General features: G+C 43.5%; 1 protein-coding gene across 1 annotated transcript; it reads right to left on the reverse strand.

Moving 5' to 3' along the window:
• Positions 1 to 1,791: 1,791 nt before the first annotated feature.
• On the reverse strand, positions 1,792 to 13,480 carry ddhd1b (DDHD domain containing 1b). The gene is made up of 13 exons (XM_029495768.1): positions 12,585 to 13,480; positions 11,778 to 11,954; positions 11,546 to 11,674; positions 10,834 to 10,981; positions 10,640 to 10,749; positions 9,832 to 9,938; positions 9,368 to 9,624; positions 4,532 to 4,607; positions 3,939 to 4,088; positions 3,752 to 3,816; positions 3,391 to 3,569; positions 2,592 to 2,849; positions 1,792 to 2,185 (listed from the first exon to the last, which is right to left on the reverse strand). Exons 1-13 carry the CDS (start codon positions 13,270 to 13,272, stop codon positions 2,001 to 2,003), a joined length of 2,529 nt encoding a protein of 842 aa, XP_029351628.1. The 5' UTR covers positions 13,273 to 13,480; the 3' UTR covers positions 1,792 to 2,000.
• Positions 13,481 to 13,730: the final 250 nt, after the last annotated feature.

A 13,730-nucleotide genomic window follows, 5' to 3' on the forward strand; every position in this document is an offset into this window, starting at 1 on the left:
CATCTCAACCTGGGACAGAGTAGCAAACCTGGAGTCCAAGACCACGTCAGTCTCTGCATCCAGATGTTCATCTTCTATTTGATGAACTTGTCTCAGGAACATTCATAATTCCTTGAAAAATGTATGTGACAGCGGTTCTCTGATGAAAGCTTGTTGTCATGGTCACCCAGATATTTAGAAACACTACAAGACATTCTGTTATCAGCTGTTGACAAAAGGGTCATATCAACTGTTGAACAGATGAGCAAGAGGTTGGTACATCAGTGTGGTACTAAATACATCATTAACATCAGTAAAAACCACTGCACAGACTTGAATTAAAGATTGGTGAGGTAGTGACACTGGACAGGAAGCAATCCTACCTGCAAACATTTTCTAGCTCCTAATACCAACTCTGAGAAACTGTTCCTCTCTAACAAGCCCACTGGTTGTCTGTGCAGCAGTTTGTTTTGACCTCATAGTGGAGTTTGGTTGCTAGATGACATCTTGTGGCCATTGTAAATATGACAGGGACAGTCAAGGGCAATGATGGAGTTCTAAGAACAACACAGTCCACATCAGAAGGACATTGGAGTCGACGAATGGTTCAAAAACAATGATGGTATAGGATAATGGTATTCAATTCCAATGTGAAAGTAGTTCTTTCTATTATCCATGATTGTTGCATAAAATTAACTATTATTATTCTAGCCATGACAAGAAAGGTTGTCAAATGTTGAGGAAGTGCTTGTTTGAACTCATCATTAATCTAACCAATACTTGTCCATCACATGTCCAGATGTGACCATCTTTATTGTTATTATGGTGATGACGATCGGTACACCAACCAAAACCTAGTATACTTGCCACTGTGGGAGACAATGCCATTGGGTCTTTCGTGGTTCAGTTTAAACTCTGATTCCATAGCCATGCCCAGTAAGTTACATATATTCAAGGCTCCAGGTTGTAAAGGAGATTTCTTCTGTCCTCTTATTTGTGACTCATTCAGAGTCAGAGATCATTCTACGGTCTAGATGTGATGCAGCAGGTACTGCACAAAATCTTGAGGTTTTGTGACACCAAGGCAGTTCCTCCAGACACAGCTGCAGTTTCCTCCCTTAGAAAACACAGAGGTTTTAGCCTCTTAAAGGAAGTTTTTCCTTGCCACTGTTGCCAAGTGCTTGCTTTAAATTATTTTAAGAGTTTGGTCTAGACCTGCTCTATATGTAAAGTGCCTTGATGTAACTTTGTTATGATTTGGCGTTATACAAATAAATCTGATTTGATTTGATTTGATTAGATCTTGGATAGTCTGTCACAAGTGGCTAGCAAGTGACTCTGTGTCCTCCGGATACAGGAGCCACATGTAGGTGGAGCCACAGTGACAAAACTGAATTGGGCTGCCATGATGCACATGACTGTGACCTGTGCTTGGTGCTGCTTTAACTCAACTAGCGTAATTAACAAATTATGATAAATATCTTCTGCATTTTGTTTTAGGGGGTATAGTATGCCAGCATAGGGCTTCTCTGCCATGCTCTCTCTCTTTCACACTTTAACTCTCCTTTTCCCTTGCGGTTTCTGTATCAGACCAACAGATGGGATCCTCATTTGGATTCCTGAAACAGAGGATGGATTCCCCAAGGCCAGTGATCAGTCTTGACCGAAGGTCACATGGCGGTCAGGGTGTGTAAAATGGGACACAAATAGGTGTCTTGTGATTTGTGCTTTGTTAGAATTACAGTTGTTCCGATTTGTCATGTTGTGATCACCCTATAGTCTCCCATTTAGTTGAAAAGTCACTCTAGAGGCCATGGTGTTAGTGGTTTTAATGAAACAGATCACGAACTAGTATCAGTCATTAGCATGTGGATTGTTGTTCTTGCAGCGTTACTATAATTTTGATAAAAAAAATGTGTAAACATGACATGAAGCTCCATGAACGAAGCCTCAGTCTGTATTTCTGAAGGCGTTGAGAGAAAATGAATTGACCTCAAATCTGGCATGGCGCTCTGCTGATGTTACAATGTGTCAGAATGGTCTTCTGCAGGTTCAGCTGTTTCTTGAGTTCTGTACATGAAGGTGAGGAGGAAAAGAGCCACATCATATGAGCACCAATAGGCTGTGTGTGAGGTCACTGCTGACCAATAGCGACTCTCCACCAAGCCCTCCCGCAGCTCAAAGTCGATGCGCCTTTCCAGCTCCACTGAAACAGAGAGAAGGGTCATTATCTTGGACAGACTCTGACCTGTCTCTTGGTTGGTCTGACTGATCATTATTAAAACCACAGCCATCAACAGACCAGTAAATTCTGACAGCTGCCGTTAGGTTACTCAGACTAATTTGATTTTTGGCTCTCAGTCCAGATCAGAGAGAACTAAGCCTTTTGTCATGTCATAAAAAAAGATGACAGAGGCACATAGGTTCTCAACCCTCTCCAGTCCTCATCCAGCCACTGTTCTCTGCCATGTCCAGGACTTAAAAACTTGACCAAATAGATCTTGAGTAAAAGTATGTGATACATGCAATCCACCACAGAACAAAAGTCTAGATTTAATGGGACTGACCCCCCCACCAAGTCTACCTGTCTCTTTCCAGAGCATAGTACTTACATGAGGTGCTGTCCATAACAGCTGAGGTGGACTGGGACATGGTAGGTTCCACCTCCCTACTCTCCTCTTCTGTATGCTTGTCCTTCTCTTCACTGTCTGCCACTGTTGCTCTATCGTCTTCTGATACTGCATTCTCTGCTTCAGAGGCTCCAACCTCACAATCTGATGGTTCCTCCTCTACTCCACCCACCTGGCTGCTGGAACGTGAGAACCGGGAAAACAGGATTCCTCCTATTCCTTTTCCAAGATTTGCAGCACCTTTAGAGCAGATAAATCCAATCACCAGATGATGATTCAGTTTATTTTAACTGTTGTACTTGTACCACCTATATTTATATTAATGCTGCTGGATGTTCACCTTAGGGAGGCAATGATGAGTCACAGAAATAGAGCTGGTGAGAGTTCATTTACAAATGAGTATCAAACAGGTCAGGTCACCTTTATGCTAAGAGAAATTTACTATACACATTTACAATTTCTGGATGTGTTCCAGCTGCTTAGGTGTCATGGCTGTTTGGACGTCTTCAGAAAATAACGTAACTTTATAAGTTTGTTACTGAGCTGTCAGGGGTTTGTAGCACACTCTTTACTGGATTACAAGTAGTACTACTAAAACTATTTCACACAATGTTTTGCCCTTCTAGGTTGTACATCTTGGTACCAAAAATTTCATTTAAGTTTGAATATTTAAAGTTATTCCTCTGTCTGTTAATATTAATAAGAATGAAATTTCAACAGCTTATATTGTGTCCCATTGCATCTGACATCCACACAGCCATGACCTTGTCTGTGTGCTCACCCATAATGCTGGCTTTGCCCAGGCTGGTAATAGACTCTCCATAATGCCGTCGGGCCTGGGGTGGGGAGGTGCATGGGCTGGGGATGCTCTCTGAGTCTGTGACTGACATGGTGTCTTTCGGGGGGTTGAGTAGTGTGGGCCGAATCTGTTCATATGGTGTCGAGCCGGTGGTGTTGTACCTATACATTCATATCGAACTCAGGTCTTTGCCTCTTGTCCTCACTCTCTTTTATAAACTACTAGTTTAGCATAGCTCAATAAACAGTGTTACTGTAAACTCAAAGAAACATCGTCCCAGCCTCTAAGGATCTGCTTAACTAACAGACAAAATTAAAACGTGTCAGAAAAAAACAAGACTTACCAGTGGATCTGAACAGGTGCAATGTTACTGTAATGTTTTAATATGAGAGGCTCCAACCTGTACGCCTGAAACAGAGACAAATGCTTGAGCTGAAGATGTGACTACCAACAGGTCCTTTAGGTTACATCAGAGATACAAACATCCATTCATTAGACAAAGTAAGACATTCATGGAATTTCTAACTAACCACAGGGTCCGTGGGGTGGAATATGTTGAAAAGACGCTTGCAGATAGTTGTAGGGAGGATGTGGTCCTGTACACCATTATTTCCAGGCCTGATCCCCCGCAGAGCCAGGAATACAGCCAGAGGAGAGCCCATACAGAAGAAATTCTCCACCTGCAACACAGACAGATTGAGAGCATTAGAGAAAAATCTTTATAACTCAATCATTCATTTAAACATACTTTTTAGGTAGTATAAGAAGATCTGTAGTTTAATCAGTGACTCGGGAGTAAAAATAAGAAGGGCTGAAGTTAGGGTGGCATGGTACTTGGCACCATTGCCTCACAGCAAGAAAGTTATTGGTTTGATTTCCAGGCTTAGGTCCTTTCTCTGTGGAGTTTGTATATTCTCCCTATGCTTGCGTGGGCTCCTTCTGGGTACTGTGGCTTCCTTCTACAGTCCAAAGACATGCACATTAGATTAAATGGTGATTCAAAATTGCCTGTAGGGATGAATGCGTGTGTGAATGGTTGTTTGTCTCTGTTGAATCATATCTAAAGCATGTGGGGAAAAGAACACGGCTGGTGATACAGTAGATTACAAATAATTAGAAATACCTTGAATTTTAATGCTGGCACTGCAACACAGGATGAGGTCTGCAGACCCTGGAACTGATCCTCCAGGTCCCTTAGTCTAAAGGAATAATACAGACAGATTAAGTGGAAATCGATATCAACTTAATCAAGATGATACATTACTATGGATAAGAGAAATGTATTTGGTCAGAGATTGGCTGCAACGCCTGGAAACAGTATTTGTAGATCTTGACCACAGAGTAGATCAGTTCTATCAAGACTATCGAGCCTTCCATTCATTTCTAAAATCATTGAGAAAGCAGCAGCAAACCAATTATATGACCATCTGCATAAGAACGGTTTGCTTGAAGAGTTTCAGCAAGGATTTAGAGCCCATCACATCACAAAAACATGCCTTCAGACAATGGATCAGCCTCTATACTTCTCCTCTTAGATCTCAGCGCTGCATTTGACACCATAGATTATAATATTTTATTACAGAGACAGGAACATTAAATTGGGAACTTCATTAATGTGGTTCAAATCCTATTTATCAGATAGACATCAATTTGTTCATGTTAACAAACGCTCCTCCTCACATACTATAGCCAGTTATGGAGTCCCACAGGGTTCAGTGCTTGGACCATTCCTCTTCACTCTATATCTGCTTTCTTCAGGCAACATTATCAGGAAGCACAGCATCAATTCCCATTGTTATGCAGACAAAACTCAGCTGTATTTATCAATGAAGCCAAATTTATGATGACCCATAATTTTCTACTCCTAACACAATAATCCCTGACAGACTTACCGGAAAACTGGACACTCTCGGCCTCCCCCCTCTCACATGTGCCTGGATTAAGGACTTCTTAACAAATCGACCCCAGACTGTGAGACTTGGCCCCCACCTCTCCTCCACCCGCATGGTGAGCATCGGCTCCCCGTAGGGCTGTGTGCTGAGCCCCCTCCTGTACTGTCTCTTCACTCATGACTGCAGTCTGGCCCACAACATGATTGTCAAATTCACGGATGACACTACAGTGGTCAGACTCATCTCCGGGGTGACAAGGCCGCCTTCAGAGAGGAGATCCTGAAACGGGCAGCCTTGTGCTCAGAGAACCCCTTGTTCTGAACACCAAGAAAACCAGCGAAATCATCATCGACTTGAGGAAGCACAGCGCAGATCCAGCCTCCCTCCAGATCAACGGCAAGTGGGTGGGGAGGGTCCACACCTTCAGGTTTCTTTGCATCTTCATCTCCGCTGACATCTCCTGGTCAGAGAATGTCACTCACATCATTAAGGAGACCCAGCAGTGGCTACACTTCCTGAGAGTCCTCAGGAAGCACAACCTCAACTCCAACCTGCTGCTGACCTACCATTCACCCATTGAGAGCCTGCTGACCTACTGCATCACAGTATGGTACGACAGCTGCACTGTAGCAGACAGAGAGAGGCTGCAGAGAGCTGTAAAGGCAGCCCAGAAGATCATCGGCTGCCCTCTCCCCTCCCTGATGGACAACTACACCTCCCAATGCCTCAGCAGAGCCAAAGCAATCAGAAATGAAAGCTCCCACCCCGGCTCTGACCTGTTTGACCTGCTGCCCTCAGGGAGGCACTCCATGTGCTTAAAGGTTCGGTCAAACAGATTCAAGAACAGTTTTTTCCCCAAAGCAATAACCACCCTGAACTGTCATACACTCATAGACTCTGAAATTGATCATACCTCCCATGTGCAATATATTTATATCCAATCACTTCACTATACTTACTTCAATCTACTTCCTAGAACTGTGTACCTTACTGCTATGTTTATATTGTATATATTTCTCATATTTTGTATTTTCCCAAACACTTTCTTTTACATAGTCTTTTTTGCACTGATATGAAATGAAGTCACTCAGATAGTCAGACTACAGACATGTCTTGAAGACATAAAAGTCTGGATGACTGAAAATTTTTTACTTCTCAACTCTGACAAAACAGACGTTATTGTACTCGGCCCTAAGCACCTCAGAAAAATACTATCTAATCATCTCATCAGTCTTGACAGCATCACTTTGGCTTCCAGCTCCACTGTAAGAAACCTTGGAGTAATTTTTGACCAGGATATGTCCTTTGTCCCTCACATAAAACAAGTTAGTCGGGCAGCTTTCTTCCACCTGAGAAACATTAGGAAAATCAGAAACATCCTTTCTCAGGATGATGCAGAAAAACTAGTCCATGCATGTAACTTCTAGGCTGGACTACTGTAACTCATTACTATCTGGAAGTCCAAACAAATCTCAAAGGCCTTCAGTTGATTCAGAACGCTGCTGCACGAATATTATCAGGAACTAGGAAAAGAGATCATATCTCTCCTGTGTTAGCTGCTCTCCATTGGCTGCCAGTAAAATATAGAGTAGAATTTAAAATCCTTCTGTTAACATATAAAGCTCTCAATGGCCAAGCTCCATCGTATCTCAGAGAGCTCATAGTTCCTTACTGTCCTAGTCACTCCACTCTCTAGATGGAGGTTTACTTGTGGTTGCTAGAGTCTCCAAGAGTAAATCTGGAGGCAGATCTTTCAGTTCAGTTCCTCCTCTTCCATGAACCAACTTCCAGCATCAGTCCGGGGGGCGGACTCTTTAGCAATTTTCAAGACCAGGCTTAAAACTTTCCTGTATGACAGAGCTTATAGTTAAAATGTTAAAGTCCTCTACTCTTTAGCTATGCTGCTGTAAGCCTAGGCTACTGGGGGAAGGACTGAGCTTCTCTCTCTCTCTCTCTCTGTCTGTCTCTCCCTGTCACCCTCTCTCCCCCTCTCCCCCAAATGCCTATCTAACTCTCTCTCTCCCACTCTCAACCCAACCGGTCAAGGCAGATGGCCGCCCCCCCTGAGCCTGGTTCTGCCTGAGGTTTCTGCCTCTTAAAGGAAGTTTTTCCTTGCCACTGTCGCCAAGTGCTTGCTCATCGGGGGATCTGTTGGGTCTCTTTAAATAAATAAATAAATAAAAGGTTGTCAAATGTTGTGGAAGTGCTTGTTTGAACTCATAATTAATCTAACCAAGACTTGTCCATCACATGTCCAGATGTGACCATCTTTATTGTTATTATGGTGATGACGATAGGTACACCAACCAAAACCTGGTATACTTGCCACTGTGGGAGACAATGCCATTGGGTCTTTCGTGGTTCAGTTTAAACTCTGATTCCATAGCCAAGTTACATATATTCAAGGCTACAGGTTGTAAAGGAGATTTCTTCTGTCCTCTTATTTGTTACTCATTTAGGGTCAGAGATCACTGTCCGGCCTAGATGCGATGCAGCAGGTACTGCACAAAATCTTGAGGTTTTGTGACACAAAGGCAGTTCCTCCAGACACAACTGCAGTTTCCTGCCAATACAACTGGAGCCAAGGTTGATAAACACAGAGGTTTTAGCCTCTTAAAGAAGTTTTTCCTTGCCACTGTCGCCAAGTGCTTGCTTTAAATTATTTTAAGAGTTTGGTCTTGACCTGCTCCATATGTAAAGTGCCTTGATGTTATGTTATGATTTCGCGCTATACAAATAAATCAGATTTGATTTGATTTTGATATGTGGATTTTACTTTGACGTATTTCACCAACCTAAGCACTGTTGGAGACCATGCATACCCTTTCACTGAAACAGTATTCCTAGATGACCATGGCCTTCTTCAGCAACATAATGTGTTGTGCCACAATGTAAACCCTTTTCAGGAATGGTATAAGGAGCACAATGACAAGTTTGAGGGGTTGACTTGGCCTCCTAAATCGCGAGATCTCATTTCAATCGTCCAATCCATTGAGGCCCCACCTTGCAATTTACAGGATTTAAAGGAACTGCTGCGAACATTTGGTACCAGATACCACAAAACACCTTCAGGAGTCTAGTGGAGTCCATGCCTCGATGTGCCACTGCAGTTATGGCCATGAAATGGGGACCAACACAATATTAGCCAGGCATTCATAATGTTTTCCCAGATTGGTGTATACCCAGCTCAGAATTTACCACATCACTGAATTGTAGACACTGTTGAACCAGTTAGCCATGTTCCAGCCTGCACTATCGAAGACTGTTTGATTTCAATAATGCAGTCTAAAATTATCCTGATCTGTCTGTGCCTGCACTTGTTCCCAGCTTGACTCCAGCCTCTTACTGCAGTCCACCTGCATTGTCTCCCTCAACTCGCTTCCCTGCCCTTTGGAACCTGCTCACCTGAACCCCCTTTGTATGCCCCCTGCCCGACTTGGCTCAGCTCTGTTTGCTCAAATCCAACCTTATTTCCCTGCTGTCCGCAAAATCTCTTTTCATCAACTCCTGGCTCTGTGTACTACTCTGAGGTCCCCAATCTGACTCTAACACAATCTCAATTTCACCTCAACCCAGGTGAATCAATCTGCAGGTATTGTACAAACCTTTCATGCAGTTTTTTGTCGTTGATGACAGCTTGAGGCTTGGGTTCCCTTACTCGGCTGTACGTTTTTCTGCATCAAGTCACGCACACCCATTTTGACTGGGACCTAATCCTATGGCCATGCCTTACAGCTATATATTTTACTAATCTCTACATTTAAATGCTTTAACTATGTACCTAAATACACATGCACATGATATCAACACAACCACAGTTCATGTTTAATAGAAAATTAATTGCACTGTTTGTATGAATACAAAGCTCTGCAGATCTCAGTCTCTGGATCAGGGATGACACCTTCACTCTAATTAATGGGTGCATTCATCTGTCAGCTGCCAGTTACTTCTGAACCAGTGTTAACCAATTCCACATAGTTCTTTCCATACTGATAAAAATTGTAGTTACTTGAACGTGAACTGCTTTTTGATCACAATCACACTCACTGACAGTGACCATGCACTACCTGAGGTGTGTTAGTCTCAGCTGCTCCTGAAGGTGGCACTCCTCGTCACTTGGCCAGCGGAGTCTCGTTTCCTCTCGGTCTGGCAATTCTTGGTGATGGAAGCGTATGGGGTCCCAGCCTGTCATGATATCAAAAGTGATGACGCAGCCCAGTGAGTGTGACACTATTGACACCTTCCCATTTTTCTCAAAGTCTGGATTCCGTGAGCAGAAGAGGGAGTAGAGACGATTCAGCTCCAGCGTCAGACCCCTGGTGATCTACACACACATAGACACACATAATTACAGAGTATTTTTAGTTGCAATGATGATGATGGGGTCAGGTAATGCCTGTTATTTCCCAGCTATAATTTGGAGTTCTGAATTACAGGTGTGTACATCTTAGTTGAGATTTAGGCAGACTAATGAGATAAAGGCTCCGAAAGTGGGAGCACCACCACAGCCTTCAAAACATGCCAACCCCACCTCATCTCTGTACAGGGGGCTGGTATAGTACATGATGTCCATGGCACTGCTGTTAAGCATGTCTCTGAGACCTCGTACTTTGTCTGGAGTGATAGAGTCCACTGTGTCTGCAGAAGAACACACAAATCCACCAACACAGTTGTTAGTGCTCTATGATTTACTGTCTAAGGACACAAATTATCTCGGTTTCCTACAATCCTCTGCCTCTTAACTTCCTGGGAACCTGGATAACACTTAAATTCTTTAAACAGTAATTAAAATGGCTCATTTTGCCAACCCTAACCCTAACCCTCTGCTGGGACACAGAGACTCTCATTCTGCTGGATGAGGCTCTCTTCTATGACCGCTAATCCTGGTTTGACTGTCACACCAGGACCCTGGATACATCCACCACAATAAGAAACTAGACTACAAACTTCCAAATGTGGTCACTTACAATGAATTACAAGCTCTGATGCTTGTGCAGTTAGCTGAAAAGGCATTTGCTCTGATATATTATGCAAATTAATACTTAAGGCTTTGTAGTATTTTCAGTAGCCAGTGAAGTGATGTTAAAACAAACATATCAGCCTGAGATCCATGCTAGACCAGTACCCTGTTCACTATAATAGCATCACTGAAAATATTTTCTGCACTTTTGATTTGCCAAACTGTCATTCTAATGATTATATACCACTTAATGGTAACCTTGAATGTTGTGTCATTACATCCTATGTGTCTGTCTTTCCTAATGCTTAATAAAATCCATATGTGCTGCAGATTTTAAAAGGTGGGCAGGTGGCTCAGGTCATGCTGAGTTGTAGTGCACCTCCATCCAGAGCCAGTTTAGACCTCCACTCCACTGGAAGGAACTCCACATGCTCTGTGCTGCGATCAGAGAAATGCTTCTCCTCCATCTTCCTGGCAGCATCTCTCATCCTGTGCTAAGAAAAAACAAACTTCAAACAATGGCACCATTTCCCTCAGCTCTTTACATTCCCGCTGCAAAGCTGCATATCTCACATGCTGGTGTTTCTGATTATACGGCCTTGGTCCATCTTCTGGCCAATGCCATGCACCACAAAAACAATGTGCGTGGTTTCGGGTGGGGTGTCCTCAGGTGTTGCCTCCTCAACATAGCCCCGATGAAGACGTGTTCCACTGCTTGAGGCTGAGGACACCAAAAGGAATACTATTACACAGGATGCTGTGTGCTAACAGTCATTGTTAATACAGGTCACAGTACTGGGAGTAATTCTTTAGAGTTTGCTGTGTGATGACTCAGTTCTGTGTGGTCCTGTGTTAATAAATAAAACCCAAATGATGCAACAATAGATTTCCCTCCTCCTTTCTGTCAGTCCAGACGAGGAGTTTGTAGTTTAGTTTGAGCTGCTCACAGAAAAAGTTCACACTAGACACCTCCATGTTAGTCAGCTGAAAGGGGTGCTCTGCTGAAGGTGCTGACTTATGATAAGAGAGAATGTGGAGGAAGGCAACTGTTTCCTATATTATTTTTTCTCTACAGAAACCTGACTGAGGTTTGGGTAACCAGAGGGTTTTTTACAGCTGAGACATGTTTCAGATATTGCACCTTCAGTGGTGAAACAAGCAGAACATTAAAGGACTGAATGATTTCCCTGGAAGGCATGAGCATGTAAACCATGTGCCCTTCACTCATGATGTATCACACTGTGAGCTCCACAGACCTGTGCTGGTCCAATAAGTTCACACCAACCTTTAGAGAAGCCTAGTTTCTGAGTGACAGTGCGAGCAATCTTGGAGGTTGTGGCATCACTGTACAGGTAAACCTCATCCACACTGTGCCAGTCCACGTGGCTCCTGCTCAACTTCAGACTGTGGACAGCTGGGAGACAGTCACACTGTGATTAATGGTGGCATACTTCAGATTGCATAATTAGTTCACCACCCCCCAACCCACATACTTGTAGGTCTTTTTCATTCCTTACCATCTTTGCTGTCTACTGTTGTGATCACTGCCTCCATCTCGTAGGTGTCCCTCATCCGCTGACCCCTGAAACAATCAAGGTGCTCCAGCTCAATAAGATCACTATCATCCTCCTCCAAGGGCAGCCAGGTCCCATCAATGAACCACTGACCCCTCATCACAGGGATACGGTCTTGCTCTGAGGGATATGACATAATACAAGTAGCACAGAAATTATAATGGTTGTGATACTGTGTGTGTGTGTGTGTGTGTGTGTGTGTGTGTGTGAGAGTATCTCAGAAACTAAAATTATGATAGAACCTAATTCGAAACTCAAATAATTATTTAAGTAATGACTGAGCCAACGGTTAAAAAAACGAATCAGTTATTGATCAGTTCATGCTAGGAAAAGCGGTGGATGGGGAGGTCATCATTAGTGACTGATGCTCTTTGTCTCTGAACCAGGACAGTCATTGCTGTATACTATTAATGAAGAAAAGTGTTAAAGTTCCTATTCATCAGGTGATCTCTGCACAAGGGACTAATGGACGGCGTGTGCCGATTGCCTCGAAAGGGAAGAACCTGCAGCATTCAATGTTTCTATTTGAACAAAAGTATACTCGTGCTACATATATCGGTGTAATGGCGGTGATAGTTCCGCTAACTGGGACTTCTATGTTATCTCTGGTTATTGTTCTGATAGACGGCCCAGTTTAGTGCAACTGACAACAATGTAGCTGCTGTTAGTAGCAGGGTGGTGCTATTAACCGTTATGATAATTTATGATGATTTATGATGATGGTAATTGAGGACATTAAATGTTGCTCACGGTTCCAATAAACTGGGTAGCATTCTTTCTGCCGGATATCCACCTCGTAGAGCCCCCCTCTAACACACACTGCCTCCACAATGATGCTGATGCCGTCCGGGTCCTTAGTCTCCTCTCCGTACTGTTGACCTGACAGCTCCGCCCAGACTCTACCGCAGTCATCGGGCCCGCTGTCCGGGTGAACATCTTTTGCATCGGGCTCGGAGAGCACGACGGGGCGTTTGACATTGTTGGGATTTTGCTCACAAAATCTCCGATAGACGATCTCGATTTTTAAAGAATCATGTCCGACAAATGGTTTCCACGTCCGTTTGTCCTCTTTGTAGAACCACCGAACCTCCTCTGGCCCCAGTTCCGTGACAATGTCCCCGCGGTGCCGAGAACTATTGGACCGCACTCGCTTCTGGGATGTGACGTTCCCGTTACTTTCTGTGAAGTTTGTCTCGATGTCCAGATACGATGAGTCCGAATATTCCTCCATAGTCAGGCCCAGCATCATTTCATCCTGGGGCAGCAGTGGCAGGTGTCCGGACTGCATCTGGTTAGTGTCTCCAGAGGCAGTGCTGTCTGCCAGGGAATTGTCTTCGTATCCAGACACAAACACATCGTTGGCCATGTCCCACTCGCTGCTGCTGACGGAGTTGTTCTCCGAGCTCTGCTGGCGGACAGTCGGTTTCTCATTGCTCATTGTGCTTGATAACCCCGTCAGGATGTTAGACTGGATTAGCTTGTTCTTCCTCCACAGCTGTCAACATCTGTTTGATTAACTGTACCGACCCTTTACATTCGGCTACAGGAAAAAAACGCACAAGCAGAAAACGCATAGATGGTCACTGGAACAGTTGCATCCCGTTAGCAAACGTTCCCTGTCCCGATTTTTGTGATGAATTCCAGTGTAAAAAAAAAAACGGTACTGATAAGAATATAATCTCAGTTGTTCCCTGCTGTCAAATCAACTTCCTTTTCGGAAATTCAAAGTAAACTCCGAATTGACAAGTAAAAGCCATGGTGACATTGAGGATTATCACAAAATAACGCATGTCCTACATGTTAAGAGGGTATACTGTATGAAAATACAACTGCCAACATATGTTTAACATGTGTTTGCCAGAGCATAGCAACATGCCAAGTTTATATACTAGCTTT

The sequence above is a fragment of the Echeneis naucrates genome, chromosome 24 (assembly GCF_900963305.1).
Source record: "Echeneis naucrates chromosome 24, fEcheNa1.1, whole genome shotgun sequence".
Classification (NCBI taxonomy): Eukaryota; Metazoa; Chordata; class Actinopteri; order Carangiformes; family Echeneidae; genus Echeneis; species Echeneis naucrates.

Coding starts and splice junctions, on each gene's coding strand:
- ddhd1b (XM_029495768.1), bottom strand. CDS start 13,272: ATGAGCAATGAGAAACCGACTGTCCGCCAGCAGAGCTCGGAGAACAAC. Junction 11,955..12,584: donor CTACCCAGTTTATTGGAACC/GTGAGCAACATT, acceptor CATATCCCTCAG/AGCAAGACCGTATCCCTGTG. Junction 4,089..4,531: donor TGCCAGCATTAAAATTCAAG/GTATTTCTAATT, acceptor TCTGTGTTGCAG/GTGGAGAATTTCTTCTGTAT.